This window comes from Oreochromis aureus, linkage group 14, assembly GCF_013358895.1.
Source record: "Oreochromis aureus strain Israel breed Guangdong linkage group 14, ZZ_aureus, whole genome shotgun sequence".
NCBI lineage: Eukaryota > Metazoa > Chordata > Actinopteri > Cichliformes > Cichlidae > Oreochromis > Oreochromis aureus.
This window is the reverse complement of record NC_052955.1, coordinates 6,599,766-6,619,228: the sequence shown is the minus strand read 5'-3', so window position 1 is coordinate 6,619,228 and position 19,463 is coordinate 6,599,766. Positions and strand designations below refer to the sequence as shown.

General features: G+C 45.8%; 2 protein-coding genes across 2 annotated transcripts; both read left to right on the top strand.

The window, feature by feature from the left end:
• Nucleotides 1-567: 567 nt before the first annotated feature.
• Nucleotides 568-5,478, top strand: LOC116336485 (pleckstrin homology domain-containing family B member 2). The gene is made up of 6 exons (XM_031760378.2): nt 568-629; nt 1,005-1,073; nt 3,079-3,337; nt 3,613-3,646; nt 3,801-3,987; nt 4,656-5,478. Exons 2-6 carry the CDS (start codon nt 1,019-1,021, stop codon nt 5,009-5,011), a joined length of 891 nt encoding a protein of 296 aa, XP_031616238.2. The 5' UTR covers nt 568-629; nt 1,005-1,018; the 3' UTR covers nt 5,012-5,478.
• Nucleotides 5,479-7,377: 1,899 nt separating this feature from the next.
• LOC116336499 (cytochrome P450 2F3-like) lies at nt 7,378-18,522 on the top strand. Its single transcript, XM_039622500.1, has 9 exons — nt 7,378-7,693; nt 8,114-8,276; nt 8,403-8,552; nt 9,366-9,526; nt 15,885-16,061; nt 17,176-17,317; nt 17,423-17,610; nt 17,717-17,858; nt 18,000-18,522. The coding sequence occupies exons 1-9, from the start codon at nt 7,523-7,525 to the stop codon at nt 18,179-18,181; spliced, it is 1,476 nt and encodes a 491-aa protein (XP_039478434.1). The 5' UTR covers nt 7,378-7,522; the 3' UTR covers nt 18,182-18,522.
• The last annotated feature ends 941 nt before the right edge of the window (nt 18,523-19,463 follow it).

The following is a 19,463-nucleotide window of genomic DNA, read 5'->3' as shown; positions in this document are numbered from 1 at the left end:
ACGCATCAAGGGCTGCAGTAACAACTTCAAACAAATGCTTTGGCATGTTGGTGATCCCATGTGGTATGTTACACATTACTGTAGGCAGATCACTAAACCAGAGGTCAAAGATTCAAGTCTCATGTATTCAAGGTGTTAAAGGTGCAATATATAATGTACATTGAAGGTGTGTGAATATTTTTGCCCATTTTATTTTCAAATTGCTTGCTGAAATCTGCTTCCTGTATTTAGCCCCCACATCTTTCAGACTACCACCACCTTACAACCCATTTATTGAAGACCGGTCTCATCAAAGCATGAGAGTGTCTCTCTAAGATCCCTCCTGTTACATAACGTCATTCTAACAGCGATTAGCAAACCCAGAATGTCACAGTGAATGGCATTTAATCTCACTTGGATATATGATGATGAAAGACATGTAATATCTTAGAGGTGGTTACTTGGATGGGGCCACATATCCCAGGTTTGAACAGATTAAAATCTTGGTTGGGCCTATCCACAGCAGTGCAACAACAGGCTTCCAGCTGTGCAAGAATAATAATCCCTCTGTTTTAATCTTTTTGAGCAGGAGGTGATCCGAGCCCTTGTTCGGAAGCCATCCAAGGGCGCAGGGATACGCTAAGATACAGGTTTGACAGGTTTACCAGTTTAATGATAAGCCATAATGCACCTCTCATATTTTCTGTGAGGAACTGGAAATTGAAGCTTGTGTGTGTATGTTGCTCAGGGAGGGTGTCCAACATGACATCTGGTAATGGTTGCAGTATAAATCATAAATCATCTTTTTGGTGGGATTTATGCTTCGCTGTTATGATTATTTGGGCCTCTTATGCTCATATGATGTTTATATGTGCATAACCAGGCATGGCTCCAATTCCACTCACAACAGCATGGGTTTAAAGAGGGAAGGCCTAAATAGTGGGGATTATTCTCTCTCCCGCTTCTCCCTCTCCCTCTTTCTCTTACCCTATTTTTCAGCATCAGTGCTCTGCCTTTCATTTCAGTTCCTGTTGCTGTGATGACCACAGACATGAGCACAGCAGGTGTTCATCGAGGCTTCCTCAAAAAATATGGTAGGCCTGCTTCTATCCTTTTATCCACAGTAACCCCTCTGCAGTCGTCATGTAAAGTTTGATGTGAATGTTTTGATCTGATTTTGTTTACTGCATCCTTTTGTGCTCATTCTGCAAATTAGGCCAAAGTTAGTAACTATATAGGCTTTTTGAAGATCTCAGACGCTTTGCTGTCAAATATGACCCAACTGTGTCTTCAATTTAGATTTTCTGATTGTCTTATGCTTATTTTCTCCAAGGTGTAATAAATTCTTAGTGTTTATTCATTTAAAGCCAGTATAGATTATATGGCTGCTGACTTCACAATCGGTGGAAAACAACACTGTCTCAGAACACCAATCCAACTCTTACATGAGCAATGTCAGCCTAAGAGCCAGCCAGTATGATATAATCAATCCCAGATGTGTTTTTACAGAATGACGAGATGGTAATTTTCAAGCCAAGTCATGAACCGGCTCTTGGCCAGCGCCTCTCTTTACTTATATTACATCTGTTTTTTATTGCCCTTGTTTTCATTTCAGAGTGGCGTCACAGTTGATAACAGTTAAGTAGCTATTTTGGTACTTCAAATGTTTTTCTTCCTCTCTTGACTTATGCCGACTAATAGCGCTATTAAAATTTAGGGATATTAATCTATAGGTTGAAATCTGCAGTCAAATTAATGTATAGTAAGGTATAGTAAATGCCATAATAACAAACAATCAATGAAAAATTCCTATACCCCCCTCTCTTGCTCGCTTGCAAATCCACCTGTTCAACTTTAATCCTGTATGGAGAAATAAAGTAGATCTTGTCTGTCAACATGTGCTCACCTTCTATTGTCTGCAGTCTAACACAGTCGTGTGTGTTCTGTCTTGAAAACTCTGGAAACTCATTGTTCCAAAAATTTGAATATTTCGGTTTCTTTTTAATACAAAAAAGCATTACATTTAACTCAGGCTGTTTCTATTGATTTTTGATTTTTATGGATCTGCCTTGTTTCAAGGACAAGGTATCATTATTTTTTGTATTATTATTGGTATTGTTGTTGTTGTTTTCATAAGTAATGCTGCGACAACTGACTGTTGTAATTTTTCATCAGCGTGATTTTGAGGCTGCTGTTTGTGCTCTTAAAACCCCCCAAACAATTTATTGGGCATTGTTATAGCTGTGTTCATGTCACTACAATAAGTATCCAATTATATCACTGAAACTGACAAAAATAGAACATTTCTCTCAAAGAACCTGCTCATTAAACGATTGTGTTATTTGTTTGTGAAAATTTCAGTGAAGTTAGTGAAAGTTTCAATGATTACAAGCATACAACCAAACAAACAAACAACACCACTATAGTTCTGGAGATACAATGCCAGGAGTAACATTAGTACTAATACGGAAGTATCTTGATTCATGTTCAATCATCCAGGTAAGGAATTCTCAAAAAGTTGATTCTGTTCATCTGGACGTAGCATTTTTCAGTGCAACAAATGTTTCGTCACTAATCCAAGTGACATCTTCAGTCTCAGCTGAATGCAGGTTTCCTTAACCTTATAAACAGTACATTTCCATAATGACCGGAACAAACAACACTGACAAACAAAGGGAGTGAGATCAGATCAGCTGTCACTGATCAGTGCTATGGTGTACATTTTAGGACATCGTCAGGTCTCAGGAAACCATCATCAGACATCAAATCAAACGGTCCCGGACGTCAAACCATAAACGAAAAACATCACATTCCACTAAAAAACACATACGACTTCTGCCTAAACAGCACCAGACTAAAAAGCCTCAGAAAAACAGCATCAAATGATACGATAAGTGGCAGAACATAACATAACATTTTCTCTGTACTTTTGCTACAGTTATGTTTTTACAGTTGTTTTTCTGAGACTTGTTTGTCTGATTAGTCAGAAGTCTGATTTAGTCAGAAGGACCTCCTGTTCAACTTGTTTTGGCTGTTCTGGCACTTTTTGATTCATCTCCTATTTATGAGCCTACTTGTACTGTTTTCTTTTTCCTGGAGGCGGCTTCATGTTTAAGCAGTGGAAGGAGAAGTACCTTGTGCTGACCATAGAGGGTAACCTGCTGGTGTGCCGGGATGCAGAGTCCCCTCCAGACCAAGTGGTAGCACTACATAGCAGCTGTGAGTCAATTGCAGAGGGACGAGAAATACTTGACCTGCCCAAGTTGCCTCCAGGGGGCAGGAGGGACTGCTGCTTTGCGCTTATCCTGCCACAGAACAAGTTCCTGCTGCTGCTCTCAGACAACCCAGATGACTGCATGTAGGTCTCTCTCTCTCTCTCTTTATCTCCCTCCCTCTGGAGCTCAGATGTCCTTTACTCCATTCACCATCAGTTGTTTTGCACATGGTGGCATATTTACACACACACATAAATTCAGAAATTTAGGTCCCCTTTGCTCGACTTGGTACCAAATAATTTTACTGCAGGTGATTATCAGACTCACAGTAAAACTTCTCCTGTGCTGTTGAAAAAAATAAAAAAAATAAAACTTTGGATCTGTTTCAAACATCATGACATGTCATTATCTCTCACAGGCTCTGGCTGAAGGTCATCAGGAAAGTGAGAGAGGTGAGTTAGTTAGCAGTGTTTGTCTGGTCCTACTGTTTTATTTAATATTAAAACAAATTGCGTTCTCTATGTTTCTCACTGCTAATATGTGGGATTCCTGTTCCACCTGTTTATTTCTGTCATATAATGAAGTTTACTTTTTCCAATTTGCTAGGGTGTCATGTCACCCCTGACACTCCAGAGACAACGCAGCCTCACTCCCTGCATCACAGATAGAGATCCCCTGCCCGACTCTGCCAGTGATAAAGACCCCGGGTCACCCAGGGTTGGTGAGGGCACCCCTCCTCTGACTAGGGTCACTGAACGGGGAGGGTCCTTCAGAGAAAGAGGGCAAAACCAAGGTCAGCTCTTAGGCCATTTGTAATTACTTGACAGTAGCTTGAAGAAAGGTGCTGATTAATTTCACAAAACAGAAAAAACAAGACAAATGAACAAAAACTCTAATATGGCTAATTAATGAACTAATGTATATAAAACGATTTGTGAATAAAACAAATGGGAAGCACATTCAAAAATACACATTTCTGAAGCATTTATGCCTAAAACTACACATTATCACATTACACACCTGTTGCTTTATTACAATTACAACTGCATCTTAATTACTGAAGCTCTGATTAATTTAATTTGCTAAATGTGATGCATTTAGAGAATTCATGTTTCTCTTTTTTCCTTTATAATTTAGTGCTCTGTTGTTCTGAGCATGACAGATGGTGTCCTTAAGCACCTGCAAAGCCCTAATAAAGAGCACACAGAGGCAGAGTTGGGGTTAATCGTGTATTGATCTAATTTTGAGTAATAAAAATATAGCTTAATTGTATTTCTACTGTGTCCCATTTAATTTAAGTAGTCTATGAATATTAAGTCTAGTACACACATATACACTATTGCCAGTAGTATTATAATAGTATTATAGTAGTCAGTTAGTATAATATATACTGTCTGGCTAGTAAAATAAGACAAAAAACACATAAATTTGTGAATTTAACAACATTTACATATTTTACAGCAAATGTGTCACGGCGGCCTCTGCGTAGTGTTTCTGTGGCACCACCCCACCGTGTGTCCGACTGTCTTCGCCATGGCAACAGCAGTGATGCCCGGGCAGTGAGGGCAGTATGCTTACTGATGGGAGGTGCAGCAGCCTCCTCTGCTTTGGGCTACCTCAATTCCTGCTCCCCTTCCTCTCCCCTTGCCACAAGACCCCCAGAAATTGCCCACGGCACAGGGGGCTTCTCTGAGCTTTCTGCCGGGGGCTCCTTCCACGCCTGCAGCCAGGATGTCGATTCCCCACACTTTAACAGCTTTGACTTTGAAGGAGACTCCGACTTTGATGCATTTGACTGTGGAGGATTTGCTTTTTAGTTGACAGACCTTTCAAATTCCTTATTCTGATGTTTTTAATATAAGTATGTTGTTATTTACTAATCAGCTGTTGGGTAATCTGTAGGACTAATTTACCAATTAATAAAGGTGTGCTTCCTGGCTTTATGCCAATGCTCCTCAGGTTAATCATAAATAACCTTGACTCCTATAAACACTGTCTGTCTGTGTTGTATCACTTTTTCCATGCCATGGCTTGATGTTAACTGGGCCAGCAGTTTGATTTCAGTCACACAGACATTTATAAGAACATGTTAGTCTCAGATTTGGATTTGTGTCATAAATTTGAGAAAAGATGATCTCACTGAATACTCTTTTTCTCATCCACATTTCTCCCAGTGTCTTCTGCCCTGCTTTTGGAAGTTACCCTTTCACCTATGTGCACAGTGTAATCATACATGGAATGCAGTTTAAAGGTGAACACTGAATAAATCCTTCTGTCAGCATGACTTTGTGTCTGTCTCTCTAGATCAAACTGTTATTTGTTAACTGACCTAGAACAGCAGTGCAGACATAGGCCAAGGTCTGGGGAGGGGGGATGTTGAAGCAAATGTGTACAAGAGGGGGATTTGCATAACCTGATGATTAACATGCTTAATGTGTGTATCAAGCAGATTATTATAGTTAAGACATTCATTCATTTTTTAATATGAGTATCACTTTTTTATTATATTATGACTGCTTTAAAATACCTAAAGTCTTACTGCTTGTAATTACTTTAATGTGTGACACCCAGGACAAACAGTAAAGTATAACTTTTTCCTGTCAGAGTGATCCACACTGAAAGGAACAAATTGTACCATTTCTTGTAAATCTGATACCAACTTGGATAGTTCCTCTCTGTTTAGTTCCAGAGTTATCCAAAAGGAATGTCAAATTTCTCAGTCCATTTTAAGTGAGCTTTGTCTCTGAGAATATGGTTGCATTTTTAGATAATGGTCACCACGGCTTCTTGTTTGCATTATGAACCTTTAACCTGCACTCGTGAAAGGCACATTGAACTGTGTTCACAAACAAAGATTTTTGGAAGTGCAGTGATTTCCATGACAGAGTGATGTATGACTGTTTTAAATGCAGTACCACCTAAAGACCAAAGATCACAGGCAGAAAATATTGACTTTCAGCCTTGTCTGTTGTACACAGAGGTTTTTCTAGATTCTAGGTAGATTCTGTTGATGATAATTAATATAGGTGATGAGATATTGAAAGTCTTCATTATTTTACTTGGAGGAAAATAGATACCATTTTATTACAGATTGTTGAATGTCTGCCTATCTTTACTTCTGAGAAGTTTCTATTTACTTTGTACACAGTATTCCAGTTTTGTTTTTTGTTTTTTTGAGGAACAAGTTTGCACATTAACAATGGGTTTATTAAATTAACTGCCTTAAACAGCCATTTGGCTGTCTCTACTGTGTGTAGTTAAAATGTAATCCAGCTCTTTAAAAAAAAAAAAAAATGTTTTACAGTTCTGGAATATTGTTTTCTCTAATATTGTTTGATGTCAAGATTCAATTTTATTTATTTAAGAGACAAATCACAACAACAATCGCCTCAAGGTGCTTTATATTGTAAGTTAAAGAGCTTACAATAATACAGAGAAAACCCCCACAATCAAAAGACCCTCAATGAGCAAGCAATTGACAGTGGAAGGAAAAACTACCTTTTGACAGGAAAAAAAAAAAACTTCTTGCAGAACCAGGCTAATCGAGGATCAGCCATCTGCTGTGAGGTTGAAGGAGGCAGGCAGGATGAAAGACACACTGTGGAAGAAAGCTAAGGAATTAATGACTAATGATTAAATGCAGAGTGGTGTATAAACACAAAGTAAGTAAAATAGTTAAGTGAAGAAGAAATGCTCAGTGGATCAAGGAAAGCCCCCAGCAGAGTATGCTTATTGCGGGATAACTAAGGGATGATTCACTGCAGCATTTTGGATCAGCTGAAGGGTTCTCGGGGATTTGTGTTTGCTTTGCATTTCCAGCAATCCCACAAGTTTTCTCAGAAAGTTTTCTTGATCTTACTTAAACATCACCCTGGCAATTGCTATTTCCGAGGCAAACTTGCTTTGCTAACTTCTTATTATCTTCTCTTGCTTCACAAGGATCAGGTATTTTGTTCCTATAATCATTCTAGGACCTTAGATATGGATTGCATTGTGTTCTCAAACAAAAACTGTTTCAGAGTAACTGGTTTACAAACATTTATGTTAATAAGCAAAAAATGACATTTAGCGAATCTTAAGTTTTTAAATACCAATCTTCAGAAAAGAGAGGAAGTTGAGAATGCTTATATCACATAGCTCTCCTATTACAGAGCTCACTGTCTCTTCGATCTTTGTCAGAGTGTCTGTCTATTTACCTTGTGTGCACCCTGTCAGTGTGGGGATTCTGTTTACTTTTGCATTGGACTGATGTATTTTCTGGGTTAGTTCAGCTGTTTGCCTTTGAGTCTGTCATTTTAAACCATTTCAAAGAAAATTTATAGGGCATTATGGAATTTTCTACAACTTTGATCTTGGCAGGGCTAATCTTAGCTCTACTGTGGATATTTAATGTAAAAAACAAAACAAACAGGCGTCTACCTCCAGGACCCACTGCACTTCCTTTGATAGGAAACCTTCTACAGATAGACAAAAAAGCTCCTTTTAAAAGCTTTGTTAAGGTAAGTTGGGTCTTGTAATTTGAGGAGAGTAACACACTTTCTTTAAATAGACTGAATTTAACAGCATGTTAACATTTCAGAATCTTTACTTTATTAATCCCAGAGGAAATGATGTGGTCACAGTTGCTCCGAAACAGTAAGAACAGTAACTAACTAAACCAATTTAAAAAACACAATAGGTTTCAAAGTTACAAACTGTAACAAAATAGCTCTAATAAATACAAATATCTATAATTAAAAAGAATCCAGTATATTACACAAAATTAAATATACGTGGTTGTTAGTGAGGTGACCTTCTCATATTAACTGTAATTTGTTTTCTGTACAAGATGTGACACTAAGGGTGTGCAACTACTGCACTGTGTTCTTGCATAAAACCTTAGCTAAATGCTTCTCATCAAAACAAATAATTTTTATTAGTTCAGTGAAACCTACGGGCCAGTGATGACAGTATACCTAGGCTGGCAGCGGACAGTAGTCCTGGTAGGATATGATGCTGTGAAAGAAGCCTTGGTGGATCAAGCAGATGACTTCACAGGCAGAGCACCAACTCCCTTTCTGCACAACCCTAACAAGAAATACGGTAAAGCATGATCACTCAAATATGTTGTCTTTGTCAAGGCAAAGTGATTTTATTTCCTAGTGCTTTAATTCTTTCATGAATCAGCATGGCTTCTCTTCCATTACTTGGAATGGTTTAACCTTTCAGGTATAGGGAGCAGTAATGGGGAACGCTGGCGTCAGCTGCGTCGTTTCACACTGACCACTCTAAGAGACTTTGGGATGGGACGCAAGGGGATGGAAGAGTGGATCCAAGAAGAGAGTGAACATATGAGGGCTCACATGCTTAAATTAAAAGGTGTGGTTTCAGGTGCTGAAAGATCATTTCATATGAAACTGATGTGAAAAGGGCTATTGTGCAATATGCCAAGCAAAGTTTACTATGCACAGCCTATGTACCCATATTTATATAACATTAAACTTTAAAAAAAATAAAATGCTGATAAGTGAAAACAAATGCATACATATTGTGGTATCTGCAACACTATATGGAGCACTATCACCCCTAGTGACCACACCCATATACCTCTTCACACAATTCCACTACAACTCTGGGTGCCCCAAGTGTGCACTCTGCCATGAGAATGCCCTAAATAAACAGACAAAGACCAGTGTTAAAGTCACTGACACATCATGCCGGATTACCAAAAAGGAAACACAATAAGCTGCCTATGAACATCGCAGGACACTATAACACTAATGAAAAGTAATCAGTCTTCAGTTTAGAAAGATAGAAGCATTCTACAGTGAGCTCATCCCACTAACCCATTATTCTTCAGTACTGAATTGACACCCACCACCACCACCAAAAAGAAAATATAACCTACTAAAACAGAGTGTTTTTGTGGGCTTCAGGTTGTTAACGCAACAGAATGAACAACTGATGTCAGAAAACATATTCAAATGCATGAAAACACAGTTATTTTGGAAAGCCATGTGCCAGCAAACATACACTTTGAATCTTTAAAAAACTAATTAGCAAGGATTAAACCTGTAATAGCTTAAAACTGAGAAGAGCAGACTAAACAGTGGGAAAATCGGAAGTTTGCGTATGTCATAACTAAACTGAGGTTCTTAGTTAATTTGACAGATGCTTTCCCTTCTCTTCCAGGTTCACCATTTGACCCCACATTCTTATTGAGCTGTACAGTGTCTAATGTGATCTGCTGCCTGGTTTTTAGTCAACGGTTCAGCTATGAAGACAAGCAGTTCTTGCGCCTTCTTACGATACTTTCTCATATAGGAAAGCTTAACAGCAGCCCTGTGGGTCAGGTAACTGAAAGTGGGAGCTGACATTCAAAGGGGACTTAAACATTAAATACAAATGCTTTTTAATTTGACTTTCATAGTTTGCATAAGAATATATACATCAGAGTATTTCTGTCACGGTTTGCGGGTGCAAGCCGTGTGGAAGTAAATTAGGACCGGGCAGCAGCAGCTCAAGTGCAGGTAAGAATTTATTAACAGTAAACAGAAATGGCGAGTGACACTAACAGGTAACCTAAACTGGGAAAACTAACAAAGCAAACCAGAAACGAAGATGCAGGGAGGTCCGAGGAAACACATATGGAGAGACGCAGGGACATCTAGGGAACAACACAGACGAAACAGCAACTAACAGAGGCAGACACGAGGTTTAAATACACAGAAGGATAACGAGGAATGAGACACAAAAGGAGGGCACAGCTGGGAGTAATCCGACCTGACGAGACAGGGGAAAAGTAAACTGAACACACTGACGTCAGACACAGACCTTCACAATAAAACAGGAACTACACAAGCAAGGACACAGACTAAGAAACGCGGACTAAACACAGGAACACATGGGCAGAACTGAATAAACACTACACAGAGGAAGGACAGAACCAAAATCACAATAATAGAAAATACAAAACGCTGGGTCAAAAGGACCCAGGATCATGACAGTACCCCCTCAAAGGCTGGCCCCAGACAGCCCAACAAGAAAACAAAACAGCCAGAAAACAGAAAACCCGACCAGGGCGGGCGGTGGGGGGCCCAGGACGGAGGGCTCGGGGCAAAACAAAACCAGTGCACAAGAGGGACAAAACCACAACACGAGCCACCACCAAAAACAACAACAAAAGACGACACTGGAGCCCCAAAAACAGAGTCCAAAACAGAAGAGTTCAGGGGCGGCCAGGGGCCGACCGCACAGAAGTCCCAACAGTTCCGGGGCCGACCGCGCGGAAGGCCACGGTGGCGATGTGGACCCAGGTCAGGGGGCGGCCCGGGGCCGACAACCCAGGAGCCCGGACAGTTCAGGGATCGGCCGTGAGGACGGCAGCGGCGCCGACGCTGGCACAGTTCAGGGGTCGGCCGTGAGGGAGGCAATGGCGGCGACTCAGGCGGCGGCGGTCCGGGGCCGCCCACGACGGGCGATGTCGCCTGGCCAGTGGCCTGGAAAGTGGCCAGTCAGCTGCAGACCCCGACAGGGTAGGACCAGGCGACGCTGAAGACTCGGAGGCTGGACCAGGCGACGCTGAAGACTCGGAGGCTGGACCAGGCGACGCTGAAGACTCGGAGGCTGGACCAGGCGACGCTGAAGACTCGGAGGCTGGACCAGGCGACGCTGAAGACTCGGAGGCTGGACCAGGCGGCGCTGAAGACTCGGAGGCTGGACCAGGCGACGCTGAAGACTCGGAGGCTGGACCAGGCGACGCTGAAGACCGGAGGCTGGACCAGGCGACGCTGAAGACTCGGAGGCTGGACCAGGCGACGCTGAAGACTCGGAGGCTGGACCAGGCGACGCTGAAGACTCGGAGGCTGGACCAGGCGACGCTGAAGACCTCGGAGGCTGGACCAGGCGACGCTGAAGACTCGGAGGCTGGACCAGGCGACGCTGAAGACTCGGAGGCTGGACCAGGCGACGCTGAAGACTCGGAGGCTGGACCAGGCGACGCTGAAGACTCGGAGGCTGGACCAGGCGACGCTGAAGACTCGGAGGCTGGACCAGGCGACGCTGAAGACTCGGAGGCTGGACCAGGCGACGCTGAAGACTCGGAGGCTGGACCAGGCGACGCTGAAGACTCGGAGGCTGGACCAGGCGACGCTGAAGACTCGGAGGCTGGACCAGGCGACGCTGAAGACTCGGAGGCTGGACCAGGCGACGCTGAAGACTCGGAGGCTGGACCAGGCGACGCTGAAGACTCGGAGGCTGGACCAGGCGACGCTGAAGACTCGGAGGCTGGACCAGGCGGGGCTGAAGACTCGGAGGCTGGACCAGGCGGGGCTGAAGACTCGGAGGCTGGACCAGGCGGGGCTGAAGACTCGGAGGCTGGACCAGGCGGGCTGAAGACTCGGAGGCTGGACCAGGCGGGGCTGAAGACTCGGAGGCTGGACCAGGCGGGGCTGAAGACTCGGAGGCTGGACCAGGCGGGGCTGAAGACTCGGAGGCTGGACCAGGCGGGCTGAAGACTCGGAGGCTGGACCAGGCGGGGCTGAAGACTCGGAGGCTGGACCAGGCGGGGCTGAAGACTCGGAGGCTGGACCAGGCGGGGCTGAAGACTCGGAGGCTGGACCAGGCGGGGCTGAAGACTCGGAGGCTGGACCAGGCGGGCTGAAGACTCGGAGGCTGGACCAGGCGGGGCTGAAGACTCGGAGGCTGGACCAGGCGGGGCTGAAGACTCGGAGGCTGGACCAGGCGGGCTGAAGACTCGGAGGCTGGACCAGGCGGGCTGAAGACTCGGAGGCTGGACCAGGCGGGGCTGAAGACTCGGAGGCTGGACCAGGCGGGCTGAAGACTCGGAGGCTGGACCAGGCGGGGCTGAAGACTCGGAGGGTGCTGCAGGCGGGCTGATGAGGCCGCAGGTGACGGGCGAGGAAGCCGGAGACGATGAGGCCGCAGGTGACGGCGAGGAAGCCGGAGACGATGAGGCCGCAGGTGACGGCGAGGAAGCCGGAGACGAAGAGGCCGCAGGTGACGGGCGAGGAAGCCGGAGACGAAGAGGCCGCAGGTGACGGCGAGGAAGCCGGAGACGAAGAGGCCGCAGGTGACGGCGAGGGAAGCCGGAGACGAAGAGGCCGCAGGTGACGGGCGAGGAAGCCGGAGACGAAGAGGCCGCAGGTGACGGCGAGGAAGCCGGAGACGAAGAGGCCGCAGGTGACGGCGAGGAAGCCGGAGACGAAGAGGCCGCAGGTGACGGGCGAGGAAGCCGGAGACGAAGAGGTCGCAGGTGACGGCGAGGAAGCCGGAGACGAAGAGGTCGCAGGTGACGGCGAGGAAGCCGGAGACGAAGAGGCCGCAGGTGACGGCGAGGAAGCCGGAGACGAAGAGGCCGCAGGTGACGGCGAGGAAGCCGGAGACGAAGAGGCCGCAGGTGACGGCGAGGAAGCCGGAGACGAAGAGGCCGCAGGGTGACGGCGAGGAAGCCGGAGACGAAGAGGTCGCAGGTGACGGGCGAGGAAGCCGGAGACGAAGAGGCCGCAGGTGACGGCGAGAAGCCGGAGACGAAGGCACTGCAGCTGGCGGCGAGATGGTGAGGTTACGCTGGCGTGGATGGTGAAGCTGCAGCTGGCGGCGGCGTGGAAGCCGGAGACGGAGGCGCTGCAGCTGGCGGCGGCGTGGAAGCCGGAGACGGAGGCGCTGCAGCTGGCGGCGGCGTGGAAGCCGGAGACGGAGGCGCTGCAGCTGGCGGCGGCGTGGAAGCCGGAGACGGAGGCGCTGCAGCTGGCGGCGGCGTGGAAGCCGGAGACGGAGGCGCTGCAGCTGGCGGCGGCGTGAAGCCGAGACGGAGGCGCTGCAGCTGGCGGCGGCGTGGAAGCCGAGACGGAGGCGCTGCAGCTGGCGGCGGCGTGGAAGCCGGAGGCGCTGCAGGCTGGACGGGTCCTCGGACCCTCCAGCGAAGACTGATGACGGCGGCCGGAGCGGTCCCTCGGACCTCCAGCGGAGACACGAGACGGCGCGGAGCGGTCCCTCGGACCCTCCAGCGGAGACACGAGACAAAGGCCGGAGCGGTCCTCGGACCCTCCAGCGAGACACGAGACAAAGGCCGGAGCGGTCCTCGGACCCTCCAGCGGAGACTAGAGACGGGCGGAGCGGTCCTCGGACCCTCCAGCGGAGACACGAGACGATGGCGGAGCGGTCCTTCGGACCTCCAGCGGAGACACGAGGCAAAGGCGGAGCGGTCCTTCGGACCTCCAGCGGAGACACGAGGCAAAGAGTCCACTAGCCGACATAAAGGCAGCTGGCACTGCACGGAGCACTGGCTTTGCCCAGGCAACACTAACATGGAGGAGTTCTCTGAGGGCTGCTTAATCTTCAGGGGTCCAGTAATAGCTGGGGTGAAACCTAGCTTCTGGGGAAGCCCTGGAGTGCATAACTCGCCTGAAGCAGCTAAAGAGCAAGAATCTCCTGGGTGGAACTAAGACCTTCTCCCTGCCTAAAGCGAGAGTGTGAGACTGGAGCTACGGGGGCACAGGGGCCTGAGCTACAGGGGGCACAGGCGGCACTGGGGCCTGGACTACAGGCGGCACTGGGGCCTGGACTACAGGCGGCACTGGAAACTGAACTACAGGCGACGCTGGGGGCACTGGAAACTGAACTACAGGCGACGCTGGGGGCACTGGAAACTGAACTACAGGCGGCGCTGGGGCACTGGAAACTGAACTACAGGCGGCGCTGGGGCACTGGAAACTGAACTACAGGCGACGCTGGGGGCACTGGAAACTGAACTACAGGCGACGCTGGGGGCACTGGAAACTGAACTACAGGCGACGCTGGGGGCACTGGAAACTGAACTACAGGCGACGCTGGGGGCACTGGAGACTGAACTGAGTGTGAGTGAGCAGGTGACACTGGAGGCACTGGAGACTGAACTGAGTGTGAGTGAGCAGGTGACACTGGAGGCACTGGAGACTGAACTGAGTGTGAGTGAGCAGATGACCCTGGGAGCTGGGCTACTGGAGGCTGGGCAGCTAAGTGAGCCACTGGAGGCTGGGCAGCTAAGTGAGCCACTGGAGGCTGGGCAGCTAAGTGAGCCACTGGAGGCTGGGCAGCTAAGTGAGCCACTGGAGGCTGGGCAGCTAAGTGAGCCACTGGAGGCTGGGCAGCTAAGTGAGCCACTGGAGGCTGGGCAGCTAAGTGAGCCACTGGAGGCTGGGCAGCTAAGTGAGCCACTGGAGGCTGGGCAGCTAAGTGAGCCACTGGAGGCTGGGCAGCTAAGTGAGCCACTGGAGGCTGGGCAGCTAAGTGAGCCACTGGAGGCTGGGCAGCTAAGTGAGCCACTGGAGGCTGGGCAGCTAAGTGAGCCACTGGAGGCTGGGCAGCTAAGTGAGCCACTGGAGGCTGGGCAGCAGTGGCGGAGCGAGGCTGGGACGAGGAGGTGGGAAGTTTGTGTAGCTCCGAACGTGGAAGTCCCAAAAACAAAGCAAAGGATTGTAGCGGAGTAAGCCCAGTGTCCTCCACCACATAATCCTTCCTTCGCCGCTGCTTGCTCCTCCTGCAGGGCCTGGCTTCTGAAAGCAGCGGTGGAGTGACACCAGGAAACTGAGCAGAGAGCGGCTGCTGAGCAGGCGATGAGCTGTTCTCAAAATCATCTGCCGCACAGAAGACAGCCCCAGAATGAACAGTCACATAGTCCGAAAAAGAGCCCTCACTCTCACAACCGGCGAATTAAAAGTCCGGATGTCCGGCTGTGGGGTGGCGCGCGCGGCGGCGCGATCGACATTTCCTCCCACCCGACGGCTCCGACGGGCCAGGCAAGATCACATTCGGCGAGTCGGGCGGCGAGGCGGAGTGGCAGAGAGCAGGTGAGGTGTGCGCTGAAGGAAGGCCTGAATGGTCGGAGAGAGCGAGCCAAACAGCCACGGAAGACCAGAGAAGAGCCGCTGTAGGCGAAGTTTCCACAGCAGCGCGACGAAGCTCCTCCGGGGATGTTCCAACCACAGGCTGAGAAGGTTCTCAACGGAGAAAATGATGTCATCCTTCAGCTCCTCCGAAGGGTTGCAAGCTGCTGGGTCCATGTTGGCTGTTTCGTGCTGTCACGGTTTGCGGGTGCAAGCCGTGTGGAAGTAAATTAGGACCGGGCAGCAGCAGCTCAAGTGCAGGTAAGAATTTATTAACAGTAAACAGAAATGGCGAGTGACACTAACAGGTAACCTAAACTGGGAAAACTAACAAAGCAAACCAGAAACGAAGATGCAGGGAGGTCCGAGGAAACACATATGGAGAGACGAGGGACATCTAGGGGAACAACACAGACGAAACAGCAACTAACAGAGGCAGACACGAGGTTTAAATACACAGAAGGATAACGAGGGAATGAGACACAAAAGGAGGGCACAGCTGGGAGTAATCCGACCTGACGAGACAGGGGAAAAGTAAACTGAACACACTGACGTCAGACACAGACCTTCACAATAAAACAGGAACTACACAAGCAAGGACACAGACTAAGAAACGCGGACTAAACACAGGAACACATGGGCAGAACTGAATAAACACTACACAGAGGAAGGACAGAACCAAAATCACAATAATAGAAAACACAAAACGCTGGGTCAAAAGGACCCAGGATCATGACAATTTCATGTATCTTTTGAAAATCCTACTGTAAAAATGACCCAAATAAAGCTTTACAAGAACGTATGTTGCTGTGCTTCCTTACAACAGATGTACAACCTCTTTCCAAAACTCATGGACCATCTTCCTGGCCCCCACCACAAAGTTTTTGCAGAGTATGAAGAGGTGAGAAAGTTTATCAAGATGAAGATCCAAGAACACAAAGACACATTGGACCCCAGCTCCCCACGAGACTACATAGACTCCTTCCTTATTCGAATCAATCAGGTTGGAAAATTTAAGCATAATTTATAAAAGAAAACTGAAAACTACTACTACTGTGTTTGTTAATGTAAGCAATTAATATCATCTAAAGTGCTAAAAATTACATTCTTGATTTTGCTATGTTCTGCACCTACATTACCTAAGCAACTGTATGGACTTTTGTGTAACACCAGCAGTAGCTTAAAAAAAATATTGTGTGGGAGATTTTCGGTCAGCTTCAAAGCAATTCTTGTACACCATCAGCTGACTCAGGAAGGGAAAGGGGTGCTTTACTCATATAGTACATATAGTGGATTGTTGCAGACATTAACTAAAAAAATGGACCAGTGGAGGCAGGCATACTTCGAGGATCTCAATCTCACTGACATGTCTTCTCTAGAGGACATAGAATCTGGGGACGGAGGGTCTGAAGTGATTGAGATATCTCAACAGCTAATAGGTGAGGCACCTCAGGGATTCACAGCTTTATTGAGATCTGGGCCAGAGTTGCAAACTAAGGTGATGTTTCCCCTCTGCAAGCAGGTTACTGTGTTCCAACTATAAGGGCATTATGCTTCTCAGCCTTCCTGGGTCTATGCAAGGGTACTGGAGAGGAGAGTGTCTGTTAGTTGAACCTTGGATTCAGGAGGAACAATGCAGCTTTTGATCTGGTCATGGAAAACTGGACCGCCTCTTTATCCTCCCAAGGATGTTTGAGTGTGCATATGATTTGCCCAACCACTGAACTTGTGCTTTGTAGACTCCCAATTCATAATCTGTTTGAACTGCTCCCATCAGGCAATAGATGCAAAAGCATCAGAGCAAAGACTAATAGATTAAATAGCAGGTTTACCCTGTAGCTGTTGGGGTATTGAATTACAAGTAGTCACCTACAATTAACCTGACAAATACTGTGTAATGGATGACATGCTGTGACATCTTCTGCAATAGTGCTTATGTGCAATAAGGTTGTATTTATTATTACTGAATGACAGTTTATACTTTGTTTGTAATTATATATAAACGTTCTTCTCTTGACAACGCATGGATTGAACTTATTTTGTTGTACATGTTACAATAAAGATATTATGATTCTCTGATTCTGATTCTGAGAAAAATGACAACTTTCTTCTCTCAGGAAAAGGAGATTTCCACAACTGAGTTCCACTATGACAATTTGGTCTCTACAATAATGACTCTGTTTCTGGCTGGAACACAGACCACCAGCTCCACCCTGAGATTTGCTCTTAGCGTGCTGATTAAATACCCCAAAATACAGGGTAAGACCAGGAATTTAATTTACAAGCCCTTTATGGTCTATAAGTCCAGTGGTGGAGGTATAAAACAGATCAGAGTGTTAATAATTTCTGCTTTGCTATTTTTAGAGACAATGCAGCAAGAGATTGACAGTGTTACTGGAAAAGGCCGTTGTCCCAGCATGGAGGACAGGAAGTCCCTCCCTTTTTCACTTGCTGTCATCCATGAAATGCAGCGTTTTCTTGACCTTGTTCCTCTCAGCCTCCCTCACTACACACTGAATGACATATCCTTCAGGGGTTATACAATCCCAAAGGTATTCTCAATTCCAAGATTTCATGTGTATTAAAGAATCTATTGTATATCAAGTCAGAGAATAATGTTGAAAGCAGCAACACTAACAAGATATATGTTTTGAATAGGACACTGTAATTATTCCACTGTTACACTCTGTGCTAAAAGAGGAAAAGCAATGGGCCACTCCCAGGTCCTTCAATCCCCAGCACTTCCTGGACAATAATGGCAGCTTTAAGAAAAATCCTGCATTCATGCCATTCTCTGCAGGTAAAGAGTCAACACACAGTTATTGATCATCCAGTTTTTTGTTTTTTTTTTTGCATGTTGACATCATTTTGTGACAAATATCTTGATATTTACATTGAAAAGCAATTATTTTTAATCAGAGTCCTTTGTGTATCTCTACAGGGAAGAGAAACTGTGTCGGCGAGTCTCTGGCCCGTATGGAACTTTTTATTTTCATAGTATCATTGCTGCAGGATTTCACCTTTTCCTGTGCTGGAGGCCCTGACAGTATAAACCTCATTCCAGAATATAGCAGTTTTCTTAATGTGCCCTGTAGATACCATATCATGGCCACACCTCGTTGAAAGAGATCATTTTTTCAGACCGAGTTATAGTCTGGTTGAAGCACTCTAATAGATTTCTTCATCAGCTTCCTGTGAAACAGTGATTTGATGTTTATTTTACAGTCAGTTTGCTAGTACCTCACTGATGTAGTAAACTAGACCATTACATGCAAATCTTTCACCTCGTCATAACTGTGATTTCTGTTTTTTGTCATGTATTCTTTTTCTTTAATGAATTATTGTTTCTTGGATTAATTGGACTGTTTTTTTCTATATGCAACAAATATTACTACTATCTTTAACTAATAACTACTATAAATGGCTTTACACCTGTCAACAAATCATAAAAGCCTTTATGTAAATACTCAGTCTCATCCTTGCTGTTAAAACTGTACAAAAAACAAAACAAATACAAGGACTTCAACGTGAATAAATTAAAAATTGCTCGCCTGTCTGAAATGTTGCTTCAAAATTAAAATCTTAGTATTTGCTTTAATAACATTCACTCCAATGATGCATTCAGTTTCCAAAAGTGGAGCACATTATTAACACAGCTGGTTTTCTGCAGAGATTATTTTAAGCTTGTCACAGCGGGGTACGGCGGTATGTTAGTAGGATGGACCCAAAAGCAGAACACAGGAGGAGACCGTACTGAACTTTAAACTAAGGGCGAGCCTTTATTAGGGCTGATAACGAGAATGCAGAAATAAAGCGAATGTGAATGAGTAAACTAAACCTAAAACCTAGACTGGAAAAACTAACTATAATAACTGTGTTGACTATGACTAATGTGACATAAACATAATACTGACCAGGTACATGCAAGAAACTATGAAGTGAAAACATGAAACATGAACATGACCAGGCAGAATTATGGAAATCCATTAACCTAACCTGACGTGGAGATACTACACACAGAAAACCTTTTAAAGAGTGAATGAAATACAGACTAAATACACACAGGAGGTGATCGGGGAAGTGGAAACACATGGGGAAACAGCTGACTGGAGTGAACATAATGACATCACAGGGGAAGAGTAAAACTAAACACATTGAACAAAGAAACACAAGACTTTCAAAATAAAACAGGAAACATGGAGAGATGTAGACATGACAACACAAGCTTGACAAAATGAAACACGCCGACAACAAATACATGAGACTAACACAGATGAATAGGTGAAACGTCAAATACTAAACTCAAGGCATACAAATAATAATCCTATAACTCAACATTATCTCAAGATATAACATAAGAACTCGAAACAAACTGAAAGCACTGGGTCACAAACCCAGCCCCTGA

Coding starts and splice junctions, on each gene's coding strand:
- LOC116336499 (XM_039622500.1), top strand. CDS start 7,523: ATGGAATTTTCTACAACTTTGATCTTGGCAGGGCTAATCTTAGCTCTA. Junction 8,277..8,402: donor CAACCCTAACAAGAAATACG/GTAAAGCATGAT, acceptor TTAACCTTTCAG/GTATAGGGAGCAGTAATGGG. Junction 17,859..17,999: donor ATTCATGCCATTCTCTGCAG/GTAAAGAGTCAA, acceptor GTATCTCTACAG/GGAAGAGAAACTGTGTCGGC.
- LOC116336485 (XM_031760378.2), top strand. CDS start 1,019: ATGACCACAGACATGAGCACAGCAGGTGTTCATCGAGGCTTCCTCAAA. Junction 1,074..3,078: donor AGGCTTCCTCAAAAAATATG/GTAGGCCTGCTT, acceptor TTTTTCCTGGAG/GCGGCTTCATGTTTAAGCAG. Junction 3,647..3,800: donor TCATCAGGAAAGTGAGAGAG/GTGAGTTAGTTA, acceptor CCAATTTGCTAG/GGTGTCATGTCACCCCTGAC.